The following is a 16,853-nucleotide window of genomic DNA, read 5'->3' on the forward strand; positions in this document are numbered from 1 at the left end:
TCTGTACAGTGTGTGAGAGAGCGGCAGTGATGCAGCATGCTCTCACTGCCTCGTGCATGCACATGCACACAAGCAGAGCCTGCTCAAACACACACACACACACACGATTGTGATGGGCGGAATATGCTTGGTGCACAAGAAGAATGGTCATGCACAGGTGTACAGGATCAGTCCATGATCGGCGAGCGGGTGGGGTGGGGTGGGGTGGGGTTTGATTATTAGGAGAGCGAGAATGGGAGCAGTGCATTCAACACCCCTCTCGGACTTACTTCGATGGTACTATCCAAGGAGCCGACGCTGTTTCTGCGACCTCGTTTCCCTGCAGCCCAACCAAGCAGAGCAAGGTCAGGAGGACAAAACCCCCACTGGAGCCCACCATACCTCCACACACACACACACACACAGACACACACACACACACACACACACACACACACACACACACACACACACACACACACACACACACACAGACACACAGACAAACACACACACACACATGCTGGGAAACAGCATTGCTATAAAGCTGGCCTCCCTAGGGAGCACCTTAGCACACTGACTGAACCATCCCGTATTCTTTCTTCTGAATCCTCCCGTAAATATGTCCCCCATATACAGTATGACTTGTATGACATTTCCCCCTGGTATTGTTTTTGCCAACACACAATACGACTCGCTAAAGGCATTCAGTCTGAACATTTTTCCTCCAGCCTTAACCATCAGCATAACGTTGTCATGTACTACATCGCCACAAAGCTCGCATTCCTCTCTTGTCCTGGTTTCATTCCCTTAGAAATAAAGAGGAATAAAAATTGTAACCCCCCCCCCCCCCCCCACAAAAGTCGTAACTTTCCAAAGTCTAATTCCCTCCAGAGTGCATTCAAAGGCAGCCCTCTCTTGCTGTGAGGCTTTCTACTGAGACGTCAGGCTTCCCAATCTGCATGTGGAGCAGCTCAGCGCTCCCCGCACTGTAAACGAAGATGAATGGAGACTCATTTGAATACTGCATTCGTAATGTCGGCACAGCCGCTGTGAGCCTCTGAGACAAAATAACGCTGAGTGCCGATGAGTTGGTTTGGTATTGAATGCCGTTAATATATATTGTATATGCTTTACGGGGCCACAGTTTGGCAGCGGTTTTGATAATTATCAATCTTCAGCTGTTTGAAAAGTGTGAGATTCACTACTATAGAAGCAGTGCAATGAAACCTTTAGGGGTGAATAAAAAATCAACCCCCTGTCTAGTCACTAACTGTTTGTGGGACGAAGTTATCATACAACACAGCCAGCGTTTGGGATAATGTAAATGCAGCATTCACTTCATCAAACAAAAAACACTTCGTGCCGCAGGGCAGTCAGTCTACTGTAGTTCCACTTTGTAGAATTTAGTGGCTGAATCCAATGGGATATTTGTATTGCTTTTAAAATATTGTCAGAAGCGAGTCCAACAACTATTAGTCTAATCATTGTAATTACTATGAAATGATCAGTGAGAGTATTTAATGTTTGCCCGCTTTCATCCAATGTGGTAATATCAGATCCTTTTTCTAGGATCAAAGAAAATTAAAAAAAATAATTATCAGGCAGTGACACATTAAATCTGTCTTAAAAGACACTTACTTGAAAACATTTAAAATTCACTAATATTCATTTATTCATAAACAAGACTTTAGGGTACAGTTCAAATTCTAAATAGCTAAGTGTAAATATGTTGTTATTTCATTCTCAGTCTTGAGGCAAAGGGAAGTCCCACAAAATGTAGCTGGGCTTTTATGACCCACTAGAGGGCGCTGTCACATGTGATATGCAGTTTTCTCTGCTCTCTTCCACTCCCCCCCCCCTCTCTCCCTCTCTCCATTTTGTGATTGAGCAGCATCCTGTAATTTGGGCAGAAGACACAGTGACACACTAACACAGCATTAAGCGTGCCCAGTATCAGTGGGTAGCCATAAAGCTTGGCCGCTCTTCCTCGCGGTACTTAGCTCCTCCACACAGGACAAGGAGACAGGGACGACACAGTCTACACCTTACAAGTGATGACGCATCACCCCGTGGAGTGTAGCCTTCATTTGACACATTTGAGAAACGCGCATCTCAAGCATAAAGCAATTGCAACTTGCTTGAACGCACCTACACTCAGTTGATGTTTGAAATAGGTACGATTTTATAATTCTCTCCCCATGTGGTGGTGGTCAGGCAGTAGCCCATAGTGTCCAGGATCTAACAGGCCTCAGGGCAGCTTAGTCACAACAGTGAGTCAAACAGCTTTATCTGTCGGCAGTGTGTTCTTTGACAAGGAGCGATCATGACAGGCTGTCAGCTCTGAATCCCTTTGCCCTGGTTCAGCAACCTGTGAGTGTGACGTGTATGCAGGACTGGGAACGAGCAGAGCTGATCTCCACCTCCAGGTTGGAGTGGTCAGTAGAGGTCGGGGGGGGGGGGGGGGGGGGTTCGTACCTGTCTCTGAGAGGTCTCGTAAGGAGGAGCTGAGGGCTGTGCGCTTCAGCCCCTCCGTGCTGGCGTACGTGTCGTCCAGGCTCGGTCTTCCCAGAGTGCCGTTCACCGCCTCACTCTTCATCCCCACGCCGCCAACTCCTCCTCCCACGCCGCCGCCACCTCCTTCACTCATAAGGCCAGGACGCATCCCACCTTTCTGCTTTTCCAGCTCAGCTGTGGAGAGAGAGAGAGAGAGAGAGAGAGAGAGAGAGAGAGAGAGAGAGAGGAGAAGAGAGAGAGAGAGAGAGGAGAAGAGAGAGGAGAGAGAGAGAGAGAGAGAAGAGAGAAGAGAGAGGAGAGAGAGAGAGAAATACAGAAGGGAACTAGTGAAATTCAATTAGCAAGAGACAGGCTGAATTTAAATGAAAGAAAAGAAGGGAAACAAGAGACAGAAGTAGTGAGAGAAAAGAGAGAGAAGGAAGCTCGAAGGCGGCAGAGGGGGAGGAGAGAAATATTTAGAGACTGTATGTGTGGGAATGAGTGAAATTGAGAAGAGAGAGAGAGAGAGAGAGAGAGAGAGAGAGAGAGAGAGAGTGAAGGCAGGGGGATTGAGAAAGCACGAGGGAGATGAAGGAGGAGAGAATGAGGAAGGAGGAGAGAATGAAAGATGAACCCTGAGCAGAAGCAGACACATTTTCACCGCTATCACAGCTAAACTCAGCACAGAGCGGGGCCCTCTCTCCCTCCCTCCATCCATCGCTCCACCCCACCCCCACCTCTCCTCCTCCATCCACCACTCCTCCACCTCCACCCCCACCTGCACCCCTCCTCCCTCTGCTGCACTGCGCTGCAGTTTTTGACTCACACTCCACGCGGTACTTCTCCATCTCCTGCACCTCGGCAATGCTCTCGCGCAGGTCACTCACGAAGCGCGTGCGGTCCTGCTGGCTTGGCGCCGTGAACACGATCAGAACCTTTCTTTCGCCGCCCGGGATGGCCGACGTCAGACGAATCCCGTGAGGGTAATCTGGAGAAGGGTAAACACAGCACAGAGTGATATGAGGTGAATTGGAGTGATATACTGTATGGACAAACTATGGTAAGGCCACACTATACATACACAAGTCCACCTGTTAAATAGCATAGATGTAAAGCAACATGGACATGGAGACAGTATCATGACAGTATCATGACATGGAGACATACGTACAGAAGATAACACGATAAAGACACAGAAGCATTAGCAGTACACATGCAGTTTAAAGTATGTTTAACTACACAGTATAAATAACATAGACGTAAAATATAATGTGGAAACCATTCCCTAATTAAACACCACACCCACATTTATTTATTTATTATGTTCCAAATGTGCATGTTGTAATATCTGTCTACCAGGAACACAAGAAGTCATTCAGTAATTCTTGTACCTCACTCTACAGGATGCAACAGCCATCAGAGCAACACTCTGACATGCTACCACAAAGCTGGCACTCATTTGAATACAGACCACATACAGCGGGGAAAATAAGTATTGAACACGTCAACATTTTTTTCAGTAAGTATACTTCCAGTGAGGCTATTTGCATGACATTTTCACCAGACATTAGTATTAACTCAGATAATCCACCCATATAAAAAAATCAAAACATTAAAGGTAGAGTTATGTGCAATAAAGTGGAATGACCCAGGAAAAAAGTATTGAACACCCCTGCTGAAATTTCTTAAATACTTTGTGGAAAAGCCTTTATTCGTAATAACAGCTTCAAGGTATTTCCTGTATGATGAAACTAATCAGTCACAGTATTCTGGTGTGAGTTTGGCCCATTCTTTTAAACAGATAGTCCTTTAATATTGAAGATTTCAGGGGTCCCTCTTGTGAATCCTGATCTTTAGTTAACTTCCAAAACTGTTCAATTGAATTGAAGTCGGGGCATTGATTTCCTTTCTCTGAAACCAATTGAGAGTTTCCTTTGCTGAATGGTTAGGATCATTGTCCTGCTGGAAGGTCTAGCCATGTCTCATCCTCATCATCCTGGTGGATGTAAAGATTCTCCCAGAACAAAATGACTCCATTTATCATTTCTTCAACTGTATGAAGTCTGCTAGTACCATGAGATGAAAAACAGCCCACACCATGATGCCACCACCTCCAAACCTCACTGTTGGTAGGGTATTTTTAGGGTGATGCACAGTGCCATTTCTCCTCCAAATATGCTGTGTAGTATGACATCCGAAAAGTTACATTTTTAACCAGAATACATTCTCTCAGTATTTCATAGGATTGTTCAAATGTTGTGTAGCAAACTTTCAACGAGCTTCGACATGTTTTTCTTCAGCAATAGAATCATGCTGGATGAGCGTGCATAGAGGCCATGGCGGTGGAGTGCATTACCTATGATTTTCTCTGTAACAATTGTACCTGCTGCCTCCAAATCTTTCTGGAGCTTTCTCAGAGTGGTCCTTGGCTCTTGGGCTACTCTTCTGACTATCCTTCTGACTTCCTGGTCAGAAATCATACAAGGAGATCCTGTGCATGGCCAGTTGATGATGTAGTGATGTTCCTTCCACTTGCAGATAATGGCTCCAATACTGCTCGCTGGATGATTCTAAAGTTTTGAAGTGCATCTGTAACCAGTTCCATTAATATGTTTGGCAACAATAAGGTTGCAAAGATCTTGGGAGAGCTCTTTGCTTTTACCCATCATGAAATGTTTCTTGTGTGACACCTTGCTAACAAAAAACCTTTTTATAGCCCACCAGTATGTACTAACCCAGCTTATATCAATTTGCACAGATAGGAGGGATAATTTCTCTGACTACTTACAGATTCCAGTTTGTTCCTTGCCGTTCCTTGCCATTCCTTGCGTTTGTGTACTGCTTTATCTTAGCGTGTTCAATACTTTTTCCCTGTGCCATTCCACTTTTTTACTCATAACACTACTTTTAGACATTAATGTTTGGATTTTTATATATGTGTGGATTACCTAAGTTAATAATAATGTCCGGTGAAAATTTCATGCGAATAGCCTCACTGGAAGTATACTTACTGAAAAAAATGTTGATGTGTTCAATACTTATTTTCCCCGCTGTAAATCTACAGCCAGCAGACTCGGTGGAGATTTACAGTTTGGCAGTGGAGGGACTTACAGCAGCATTCATGAGGCAGTCATTAAAGTGCTGGGGTTTTATGGCTTATGCAAAAACACAGCGATGAGTGAGTGTGTTTACACATGGGCTAGGTATTATTTCCATCATGTATGTGGGCTACAGATGGCCATGTAAATACAGGGGAGCGTAGGATAGAGAGGCAAATATCAGTGACATTGAGAGCTTCACGCCAGAGAGGAGAAGAGAGAGGGAGAGGAGAGAGAGAGAGAGGAGAGAGAGAGAAGGATGCAGAGAAAAAGAGATACAGATAGACAGAAAGAAGTGAGAGAGATTCAAAGAGAGACAGAAAAGAATGAGTGAGTGAGAGAGATATAAAAGGGAGAGAGAGAGGAGAGTGTGTATGTGTGAGGGAGAGTGTGTATATATGTGTGTGTGTGTGTGTGTGTGTGTGTGTGTGTGTGGTGTGTGCGTGTATGTGTGTTTGTGTGTGTATATATGTGTGTGTATGTGTGTGTGTGTGTGTGTGTGTGTGTGTATGTGTATGTGTGTTTGTGTGTATGTGTATGTGTATGTGTGTTTGTGTGTATGTGTATGTGTATGTGTGTTTGTGTGTATAAATAAAGCAGGAGAAACAGATGGAGAGACCAGATGGACTTACAGGAGTTCTGGAACATGTGAACCTGCATTTCCACCAGAGGAAAAGACTGTCTGAAGCTGTACGTCACCAAGGTCTTCTTCTTCTGAAAGATCTTGGTCACCTGCAAAGGGAAGGGGAACGGAGAGGGGAGGAGCACATTTTCATTTCCCGCATCAGAGATGCCGATGGGGGTTGGATGGGTAGGTAGTGGGGGCAGGGGTGGGGGGATGAGGACGGGGGTAAGACGGGTGGGGTGGGGTGGGGTTGTTGGGAAGGAGTGGGGCTCCCCAGAATGAGGGCACGGTAATTAGGGTGCTGCGAGCGAGCGAGAGAGAGAGAGAGAGAGAGAGAGAGAGAGAGAGAGAGAGAGAGAGAGAGAGAGAGAGAGAGAGAGAGAGAGAGAGCTATGGGGATGAAACGCTGAAGGCTTGTAAATCCACCGGTGCACTACTGCTACAGATACTGCTGCTCCTGCTGCTGCTGGAGAGGAAGGGGGCTGCAGCTCCACACTGAGATTCAGGCCATATTTCAACACCTAGACATTTACATGGAGGTGTTCATTCATTCTGCTTGGGCTTTCTTCATGATGAGAACTTTAACCATGATAAAATAAATATATATATAAACAAAGTAAACAGAAAAAGGTGATAATCTATTAACTAAAGAGTGTTTTATTAATGGGTTATTTATATATTACCTGAACATGGTCTATTGCAGTGGTTCTCAACCTTTTTTCAGTGATGTACCCCCTGTGAAATATTTTTTTCAGCCAAGTACACCCTAACCAGCGCAAAGCATTTTTAGTTGAGAAAAAAGACTTAAAACAGCACTGTGCCATCAGTGTCTAATATATTAAACTTTGGAACTGATAAATATCAATATATGTATTGTAGCGCCGAGGCTATTTACTCCCGTGTTGGACTTTCTCCTGTGTTCCCCTGTGTCTCTGTTTTCCCGGTGTGTGCGCGTGTGTGTGTGTCTCCTTCTCCCTTCTGTGTCATAGAATGTGTCAATAGGTTCTGATGTGTTTTGATTGGGGGGAGGTGTCCGGGAGGGAATATTTAGGGGTTCGGATAGGTTAGCGATTGATAAGGGGAGAGAATAGAATAGGGGGTTCTAAGACGTCTAGTAAGTTTAGTCAGAGTAGAGGTGAATTACGTGCGAGTGGGTTGTGTTGTTGTGTTGTTGGCCGATGCGAGTGAATGACGAGTGATTGAGACGTGATTTGTCAGGATCGGTTTGTTGCTTTGTATTGGACACCTCCTGCTACCCGTACCTTAGCCTGTACATCCTTTGAAAAATAAATTACCGGTGTTTAGAGCGAAATCTCAGCCTCCCCATCTCCTAACTACTCATCGGCATTAAAGTATGTATATATTTAAAATCTCACGTACCCCCTGCAGTGCCTTCATGTACCCCAGGGGTACGCGTACCCCCATTTGAGAACCACTAGTCTATTGACTATTTAAGGGAAGCAAATTAATCCATGCATTCACGTATGTGTGTGTGTGTGTGTGTGTGTGTGTGTGTGTGTGTGTGTGTAGCTGGTTGCTATAGTGGACTGTGTTTCTTACCACCAGCAGGTCATTGAAGAGGAAGACCTCCCTTTGGTGAACTCCAGTCCTCTGGGGTCGATTGGGGTCAGGAACCTCATAGAGCTGACAGCAGCACACCAGCCTGCGATGTGGCAGTGACAGCACCTGGCTCAGCACACACATCATCCGCCATTAGTCAAATATACACACAATTAGAGGCATGACCAAACACATACCGGCACACACAGTACCTGCACACACAACATATGAGTCCTCTGAGGCTATTTACAGAAAGGGGTACATGCTTGATTAGAGTTCCAACACTAATGCACCTAATGTACCATGTCAACATATTTACATGAACACATACCAGCTAGAACAAGCCAGTGCAGATGGCACACACACACACACACACACACACACACACACACAAGCGCACACACACACACACACAAGCATGCACATTCACATACAATCAACATAAACAATCCAGCTAATCCACCTTTATCCAGCCAACACAAATCAACCCACCTCTTCTGCAGGAATACACACATGTATGTGACAGAACTACGTATAACGCATCAGATTAATCACGCTGTACTTAATCACCCCCCTCCCAACACACACACGCGCACACACACACGCGCACACACACACACACACACACACACACACACACACACACACACACACACACACACACGGCAGTGTTAAGCCAAAATTAGCCTGTAATGTTAATGTTGGGTGTTAATTAAAAAAAAAAAAAAATAATCACAAACGCCTCAGAAAAGCTTGCTAAATAACCCTCCTACAAACCACCATGAATCACCAATCCAAAACAAACCCCTCTCAGTACCCCTCACTCCACAGAGCCATCAGCCTGAATCCACTCAGCCTCGCACCTCACGCCACACCCCAGTGACTGAGAGCCCTGCTAATGTCCCCCGACAGCCCGCTGAGATCAAGCACCGGCCGGTCACTGTAAGCGTGAGTCGTCAAATGTGCTGAGGATCAGAGAGGACACTCCCTGCCAGCGTGGCCCGTGGACGCTCCGACGCACTAGCAGAGGAGGCGGCCGTTCTCCACACTGGGGCTCGAGTCCAGTTTCAGCGCTGCTAACCAGGTGCTCTCTGGCGTTCTTGAAATAGCCTCAGTGGAAAACTGGTTTAGGGAGACCATTTAGGATTTGACCTCTCAGTGAGAGGTCATGCTGCTGAATATACGCACTGTCATGTTATGTGCATTATGTCTGTGTTATCAAAACATGCATGGGTGTACTATGGACTTTCCCAGCAGTATCATAGACAGGCTGAGAGCTTAGAGCAAGTCACATTTCTAAAGTTCTCCGAAATGATCAATGCCGTTATGCATAATTATGAATTGTCAAATCTTACACGGCCAGTGCACAGACGACCAGAGACTCAAATATTAGCGCATATTGACTACACTGGCACAATCCACTGATGGATGAATGAGAGACCCCTGGGCACTGCACCACTATCAACCAATCCAATCCAAACAACATAATGCACCATATGCCAGACAATAATCTCATAAGCAACCAACACAAAACAACACAAACCTGCACAATTTTGTTGCAGACAACAGCCAAAATAGAGGTTAGAAACATCCTAGTCCTCAACAAAAGTCTTCACTGCTTTTCAGCATGTAAGACTCATCGCAAACAAACAAACAAACAAACAAAAGAAATAAACCAACGCCTCACCTTATGTTTGGACTTGTCTGTGTACAGCCCCTGACAGGCTGTCTGTCGGTTTTTTCACGGTTATGCAAACTATCTGCTAGCGAGAGGAAGCTTTTCAGCTCCCCTGTTGCTCTGGTACCCATATGCTGCCAAACTCAGGGTCACGGCTCTCATCCCAGCCCGTTGGCATTTAGAAAATAAATGACTTGGCCCGTAATTGTGGTCACAGCGTCCTTGTCTCTCACAGCATAGAATAAAGGGGAAAAAAGTTTTGCCTGGAAACATCCAGACGGCACAGCATGGCGCTCTGTGACCTCATGCTGCGTTCACTTTTAAAATCTTTACCAAAATTACTTTCAAACATCCATTAAAGCAACACCAAAGAGTTTTTTGTACCTTAAAATAAAAAATAAAAAAAAATCATCAACTCCTAACAGGGTGAACTGCACTTCTGCATTCGCTTCGCGGCCCTCTATCAGCTATAACCGCACTATGCATGTTTGCCAGATCGGGTAGCGGATCTGTAGTCCGATGGAATGAGACATAAGAAACTACAAATCTGACTTGCATCTGATGTTGCAATACATCGTACTTTCATAAAATCATGCAACATATTCTACCTTGTCTGTGGACATTGTTATTTGAAAAGCCAGTGCTGGATAAACAAATAGCATGCGTGCGACAGAGGAAAGTTCTTTGGTGTTGCTTTAAGTGCTCACACCACAGTATCTCTCTCTCCTTTGAGAAACAAATAGCCAAAGAGAAGTGTTGCCATCTGAAAGCCGCGTCAAACTTTGACACCTTCGTACAGTACATCAAGCATGAACAAAAACACACAAGCATGATTGGTGATCTGACCGCCAGAGCACTACTCACAGGCTTCTTCCCCACGACCACCCTCTCCACAGCTTGCACTTGAGACACATGGTCATCGTTGGTCCGCAGCTCCCATTTCTGGATGCGCTGGTAGATCCCAACGAGCAGGTCTCGAGGAATGTCCTGACCGTTGTCCACGCCTGGGAAGGAGCAGAATGGTGAGATAATGGCAGATAGGGACAGCCATCCCTTTGCTGAAGACCTATACAGCTTTTTGCTCTATGATTCCTCTATGAGATGATAAAGAATACAGCTACTATCTATTGATCATCTCTGTGTGGAGGCTTACTATAAGGTCATTTTGAGTCAGTTTGTACATCAGAAAATGAAACGTGGCGATTTTCTAGGCTGATTTGACATGGAACTATACTCTCATTCCAGCATAATAATCAAGGAACACCATGGGCGCAGCAGCACAATGATATCATGCAGCACCTGAAAATAGTCCCCGTAGGCTTCCAGCAACAAGGTTGAGCTGCAGCAGAAAAATTTGTTAGTGATTGGATTATTACGCCTGAATGAGAGTATAGTTCCATGTCAAATCAGCCTAGAAAATTGCCACGTTTCATTTTCCTTTGGTCTTATTACAGTTTCTAACTTGAGGAAACAAGTTTTAAATAGGAAAATTACCGGAAATCTTAGTCATTTTTAAACATGATGCTAGCAGGCGAGATGCTAATGGTCTAATCCGATTCAATGATCTATGCTAGGCTGGAGCTAAAAGTGGTATCGCCAGACTCAGAGAACGGCTGGATGAACTGGAGAAAGGTAAAAATCAATTGTTTAACTCAAGGGGAGGTGGAAAATGAGTGTAATTCCCCAAATGGTGGAATATCCCTTTAATGCTAGTATCTAAACCCATAACCTTCACAATACAGAGGAAAAAGCAGTCCAGTGTTGCTATTAGATGAAGTTGACAGTATGATCTCATTCATTACACAAAGAGGGACATAACTGAAGACTTTAAGATCACTGCACCTCGCAAGTTCTTGATGAAGTCCTCCAGCTTCATCTTCCTCTCTGGTTTGACGTTGGGGCTGTACATGTCTGTGTTGAGGAGGATGATGGCAAACGCCAGAATGAAGATGGTGTCGGGGTTCTGGAACTGTCGGACCAGCACTGGGTTGCAGACACAGTACCGCTGGCTAAAAAAGAAATATACGTTACTGATGTAGAGCTAAACAAACCGCTGAGAAAGAAGGGTCATGTTAGAACATTACCATGTATTGATCTGGTTCATGTTTTTTTCTCTCTCACTTCACTTGTAATTGGCTGACAAGTAACCTACAAAAGTATAGGCGTAATTCGATAGCTCTCTGAACCGGTGAACTACCTGAAAGCCTCGACGAGTCTCTCCACCTTCTGGGCCTCCCCCTGGACTTTGATCTGAGCCTGGAACTTCCTCAGAGCGTCGTCCAGATCCATCCCTGAGAAGTCCATCTCATCCAGCACACAACTACAGGACACAGAAACACACTGAGTGAGGACAAATGAAGATCACATGACTGTGTGTGTTTCACAGGACAGATTCACCAGATTCAGATATACATGTATATAAAAATATTACTGTTAACTAGGGCTGAAACAATTAATCAAGTAATACATTTGTCTAACTATTAAAACAATCGGCAACTATTTTGGTAATTTATTGATAAATATAGAATTGATTTGAATCGGTTTAGGTCATTTTAATGGAGAAAAAAACTAAATGATCTTACACAAGATTCTTAAACTTAAATATGTTCTGTTTGTTTACTGCTGACTGTAAATGGAATATCTTGGACAAAATTATGTGTAAACAAAACAAGTCATTTCTGTGTTTCATCTTTGGGCTTTGGGAAACAGTCAATAACATTTTCTCAACACTTTATAGACCAAACAACTAATCGCTTAATCAAGCAAATATTCAACAGATATATATTGTAGACAGATTACAGTTTCTGAGAATATGCCCACAGCTGATTTTGATATAATATACAATGCTAAAAAGAGTAAGATGTTGATTATCAGTAGTAAAGAAGACTGTCTGTCTGGCACTGCACTCAGTGTGTGCAGTGAGATTACATATTTGGGCAATATTATTGCAAAAGACCTATCTGATGATAAGGATATCTATAGGCAGCGTCGGAAGCTGTATGCTGAAGCAAACATGCTGTGTCGTAAGTTTAGCAGTGCTCTGTACCTGTAAAGATCTCACTCTTTACACCTTTGTATACTGCCTACCTGTGGTGTCGTTATAAACAAGGCAGCATTAGAAATCTCACAGTGGCTTACAGTATAATGACAGCATGAGGCTGCTGCTGAGAGCTCCAACAAGCTCCATGTTTGTCAGTGTCGCTGTTTTGGCTAACCCTGTAAGCTGTTCTGTCAGATTTTCTTCCAGACTGTGGAGCCATTGGCGAACTTGTCTGTATGTTAGACATTGAACATTGTGGAAGGCTTTGTATTTCTGTACTTTGTATTTACTCTGTGTGTTTTTATTGTGATATGGATCCCTCTGGGTCTGAAATAAATAATTATTATTATATAGAATAAGATATATAGACAGATTATCCGATTATAATCATAATAATTAGTAGCAGCCCTACTATTAGTCATCTTTTATGGTGCATATGGTAAGAATGTAATTGCTGCTGTGGCTTGGCCATTGCCTTTCCATTGGAAACCATTCAAAAGTCTTTGACTTCATTCCTGTCATTTCTGGCTTGATCTCCTCCATAGTGCCCTTGTTCACTTACTCCAGCACATCCTTGTTGAACTGCTTCTGCCGGTTGCCCAGGAACTCTCCAATCATCTGCCGGCTCAGGCCTTTCCGCTCCAGGATGAAGCGGGCAATGCCCACGGGTGTGTCCGACACGAAGCCCTTCTCGATCAGATACTGGATGCCCTTCTCTGGCTTCCTGAGGGCACGCCAGGAGGACACGCTCAAAATCGGCATATAAAAGAGCTAACAGTCTCAGAATGCACATTGCACACTCATAGGAATGTCAGATAATACTATGTGGAAAGTATTATCTGTGGAAAGCCACAGCATGAAGGAAAAAGGAAAAAATAAGGACAAAATGACAACAGACTGCAATGAAAATGCACCATGCACACTTAGGATGGCTCAGAACTGAGACAAATGAAAGAAACCAATGTTGAGAGACAAGAGTAGAGAGAGAAAAAGGTCCATTATGGTTTGAAAACTGGACAGGAATCTGAGAATCCTCTCTAAAGACTACTGGGATCCAGAGGGAACTTAAGAGTCTGTTTATTGTTATCCTTTTTTCTGCCGTGTGCTGAGAGTCGAGCGCTGGTGCTTTGGATTTCAGATTTGCAACAGTGCTCTGGGGTGGTTAGATGTACACTGCAGTAAATCAGCTTACTTGACACAAGTGCATATATGAGCCTTTGACAGTCTGCCACAGAATTGAAGTCACACACTCTCAAGAGCTGACAGAGCCAAGTCTGGTAGACATTACTGGGGTGGTTCTTCTAACTGACAGGACTGCTTACAGTGCTATTGGCCTCTCCACACTGCCATTGGTAACTATAGCCTTAAAGGTGCTCTAAGCGATGCTGGGTAACGTCACTTCTGTTGACTTTAAAAAAAAACACAGAGCTAGGTCGCTACTTCCTCCCCCTCCCTTCCGTACAATTGAAACTCTCCTAAACGCACATATTGTCTGTGATTTGCTGGAACAGTTTGTTATGTTTTTATGGGCTAGGTTTGCCCAGGTTGTTTTTGTTGCTGTTTTTGGAGCCTGTGCTGTCCACAGAGATCGCATTTTTTACAGTGTATTCAGGACACAGCTAATGGTTAGTTAGGTGAAGTTTGCAGTAAGTGACATAAAATGTTTTAGCCTAAAAAACGCGTGGCATCGCTTAGAGCACCTTTAACTATAAATCCAGATTTAATATCACTGTAGCTAATAACAATGACAGGCAACATCCACACCAGACACTATGGCAATTTTGCTAACAATAGAAATGCTGATAATCAGAGTCTGTTGAATTTTAAGCATCCCATTGATGAACATGAAGAATGCTCCTGAGAGACTTTCCTTATTGTTGGATACTCATATCGCTATAGTTACAGTTGATTTATTGTTGTTGTTAGCATTGTTGATGGGCCTACAGACGATAAGGGACACCAAGAATATAATAAACTCAGTATTTTGCCTTTGCTTATCTATGGCATTCTGAGACAACCACAGACGGGCATAATGAATGTTAAAGAGAAATAATACTGCATGTCAGCTGCAAAGAACATCAGAAGATATCATTCATTAAACTAGCAGCAAACATTAGGATTGCAATGGGATACACATCAGTGGGCTTAAAATTGACCCCTGGGGGACACAGTTCAAAGTTCAAACAGTTCAAAGTCCAACACATGACTGTTGATGATTCAAAACCAACTACATAGGATGCCAACCAGTGCCAACAGAGCATGGGAGTCCAAACCACTAATCCAGCTATGATACTAATGATCTCTAAGACCAAATTTAGATCATGGAGGAAGGAAGTATTACCCATGACCTAAGCATGACCTAATTCCTCATTCCCATTGTTGTAGGGCAATTCCACACAAAAATACCATGGCATTGTGTTGGCGTTATGGATGTGACAGTTTTGAGTGGAATAGCCCTGTAACCACTGGGCCATGGCTTTAGAACTCTAACTCTAGGCATCAACAGCTTTTAAAGGCCCTGTTCCTTCTTACAGTACATAAGATTCTCCACCTTGACCTGTCCTAGTGAGTGGAACGGTAAGAAGGTCCTCAAGGTGTCTCTTACTTGTTGAAGAGGTTGAGGCCGATGCGGTACTGCCTCCTCTGCACCACGTCGTTGTTGAAGGCGGGCGAGTCCCAGCTGTGGCGGCTCTCCCGCTGGTAGGTCTGCTTGCCCAGCGGGGGCATCGGCTCCCTCAGGCTGTCCCTGGACGACGAGCCCGAGCTGCAGTTGATGGTCTCGTTGGAGTTGGTGGTGGAGTTGAGCGAGTCGTTGTCGCCGTCCGAGCAGCAGGGCTGCTCCATGACGCCGGGGATCATCGGGGGCATGGGCATGGAGGAGGTGGTGGAGAGGGGGGTGAGGGGGGTGAGGGGGGTAAGGGGGGTGAGGGGGGTGAGTGGAGGCTGCTGTGGGGAAGGGGACGTGGGGGTGTCGGAGTACGGATGGTGGTGGTGGAGGTGGATGGGGTGGTGCAGGGGGTGGTGGTGATGGTGGTGGTGGTGGAGGATGGTGTGGTGGGGCAGCTGCGTGGGGATGGGGGAGGGCAGGGGGCGGCCGGGCGTGCGCGTTTGACCCTGGGCGGTGCAGGAGGACATGGTGCGGGCGGCGGGGCTGTGCTTGAGCGTTCCCTGAGGCGAGCCCCCGATTCCTACACCTCCACCTCCACCCACTCCTCCTCCTGCTCCACCTCCCCCACCACCACCAGGAGGCTCCTGCTCGTACATCAGCTGCCTGTTCAGGGAGCCGCGGTCGGAGCGGTCACTCATGTCCACCGAGCTGTCACTGGGTGGCTCGATGGTCAGCACGGGCAGGTGCGGCCCGCGCAGCCGGTAGTCGCGGCACTCGGTGCAGGGTGTGCTCCGTCGACTGTTGCTGCTGCCGGCGCCCTCCGTGTCCCGGCTGTCCTCGCGGACACCGCCCAACATCATCCCCCCTCCGCCGCCGCTGCCACCGCCTCCACCCCCCATGCCCGTCCAGTACTCGGTGTCGGTGCTGCTGGGCGTGCGGTCGATGGAGAGCGGCGAGGAGGGCATGCCGTCGTCCATGTAGAGCGTGACGTCGCTGTAGGACGTGGCCGTGCTGTCCTCGTGCATGCTCAGGCCCCCGCCGGCGCGCTCCCGCTCCCCCATGCCGTGCCGCGACAGGGACGGGTTGCCGCTGCTGCTCCACACGCACTCGCCGAAGTCGTCGCCCTCTGTGCCACTCACGCCCTCCTCCTGTGAGTCGCCGCGACCAGACTGACACGTGAGCGTGTCGTCCATGGAGTCCGCCAGGGACTTCACCTGTTAGATACAACAAGCGAGATTAAGGGTACGTCTACACGAAACCGCTGGGTGAATTTTCTGTTACCGCTTTCACACCTTTAATGACACCGGTAAAGAAAAAACTTGCGTGCACACACAGAGGTGTAACCGGCTAAATGTGCTGTAGTGCATATGCCAGACCAGTTGATGGCGCCGGCCGTGCAGAAGCTTCACGTTTAATTCGCGTGAATCGCGTAGAAGAAAACATTGTTGAAACAGTTTGTTAAGCAGTCGCATGAAATAAGGAGACTACAGACAATTTGGTTTTCAATTCAACTGTTAAACTAATAAAGTTCATTTTCAAGGTATGTGACTGCTATGTGAAATTTCAAATGCTTAGCCTACGCATTGCATTAGGTCTGAGCACCACTGGAGAAAACATTAACATGCAGTAAGCTAATGTTTAACTAAGTTAAGCTAACGTGTGCTTCTAATTTAGCCACAAAAGGCTGATAGGCTACATTGTGCACATAAATCATGACAGGGGAAAGAAAAAAACATTTTAATATGATAAATAAATGGTTTGGTTTGTTT

General features: G+C 45.6%; 1 protein-coding gene across 9 annotated transcripts in view; it reads right to left on the reverse strand.

Annotated features, from left to right (window-relative positions):
* LOC121712994 (IQ motif and SEC7 domain-containing protein 2-like) overlaps positions 1-16,853 on the reverse strand; it is a 75,897-nt gene that overhangs the window by 3,700 nt on the left and 55,344 nt on the right. For all 9 annotated transcript variants that reach the window (XM_042097203.1, XM_042097202.1, XM_042097204.1 and 6 more), the window contains 10 exons: positions 15,082-16,298; positions 13,039-13,200; positions 11,634-11,756; positions 11,279-11,445; positions 10,301-10,440; positions 7,759-7,884; positions 6,206-6,305; positions 3,302-3,463; positions 2,458-2,670; positions 270-319 (listed from right to left, as the gene is read on the reverse strand). In XM_042097203.1, coding sequence (XP_041953137.1) covers positions 270-319; positions 2,458-2,670; positions 3,302-3,463; positions 6,206-6,305; positions 7,759-7,884; positions 10,301-10,440; positions 11,279-11,445; positions 11,634-11,756; positions 13,039-13,200; positions 15,082-16,298 — 2,460 coding nt within the window. The remainder of the gene's footprint in view (positions 1-269; positions 320-2,457; positions 2,671-3,301; positions 3,464-6,205; positions 6,306-7,758; positions 7,885-10,300; positions 10,441-11,278; positions 11,446-11,633; positions 11,757-13,038; positions 13,201-15,081; positions 16,299-16,853) is intronic.

The sequence above is a fragment of the Alosa sapidissima genome, chromosome 7 (genome assembly GCF_018492685.1).
Source record: "Alosa sapidissima isolate fAloSap1 chromosome 7, fAloSap1.pri, whole genome shotgun sequence".
Lineage (NCBI taxonomy): Eukaryota > Metazoa > Chordata > Actinopteri > Clupeiformes > Clupeidae > Alosa > Alosa sapidissima.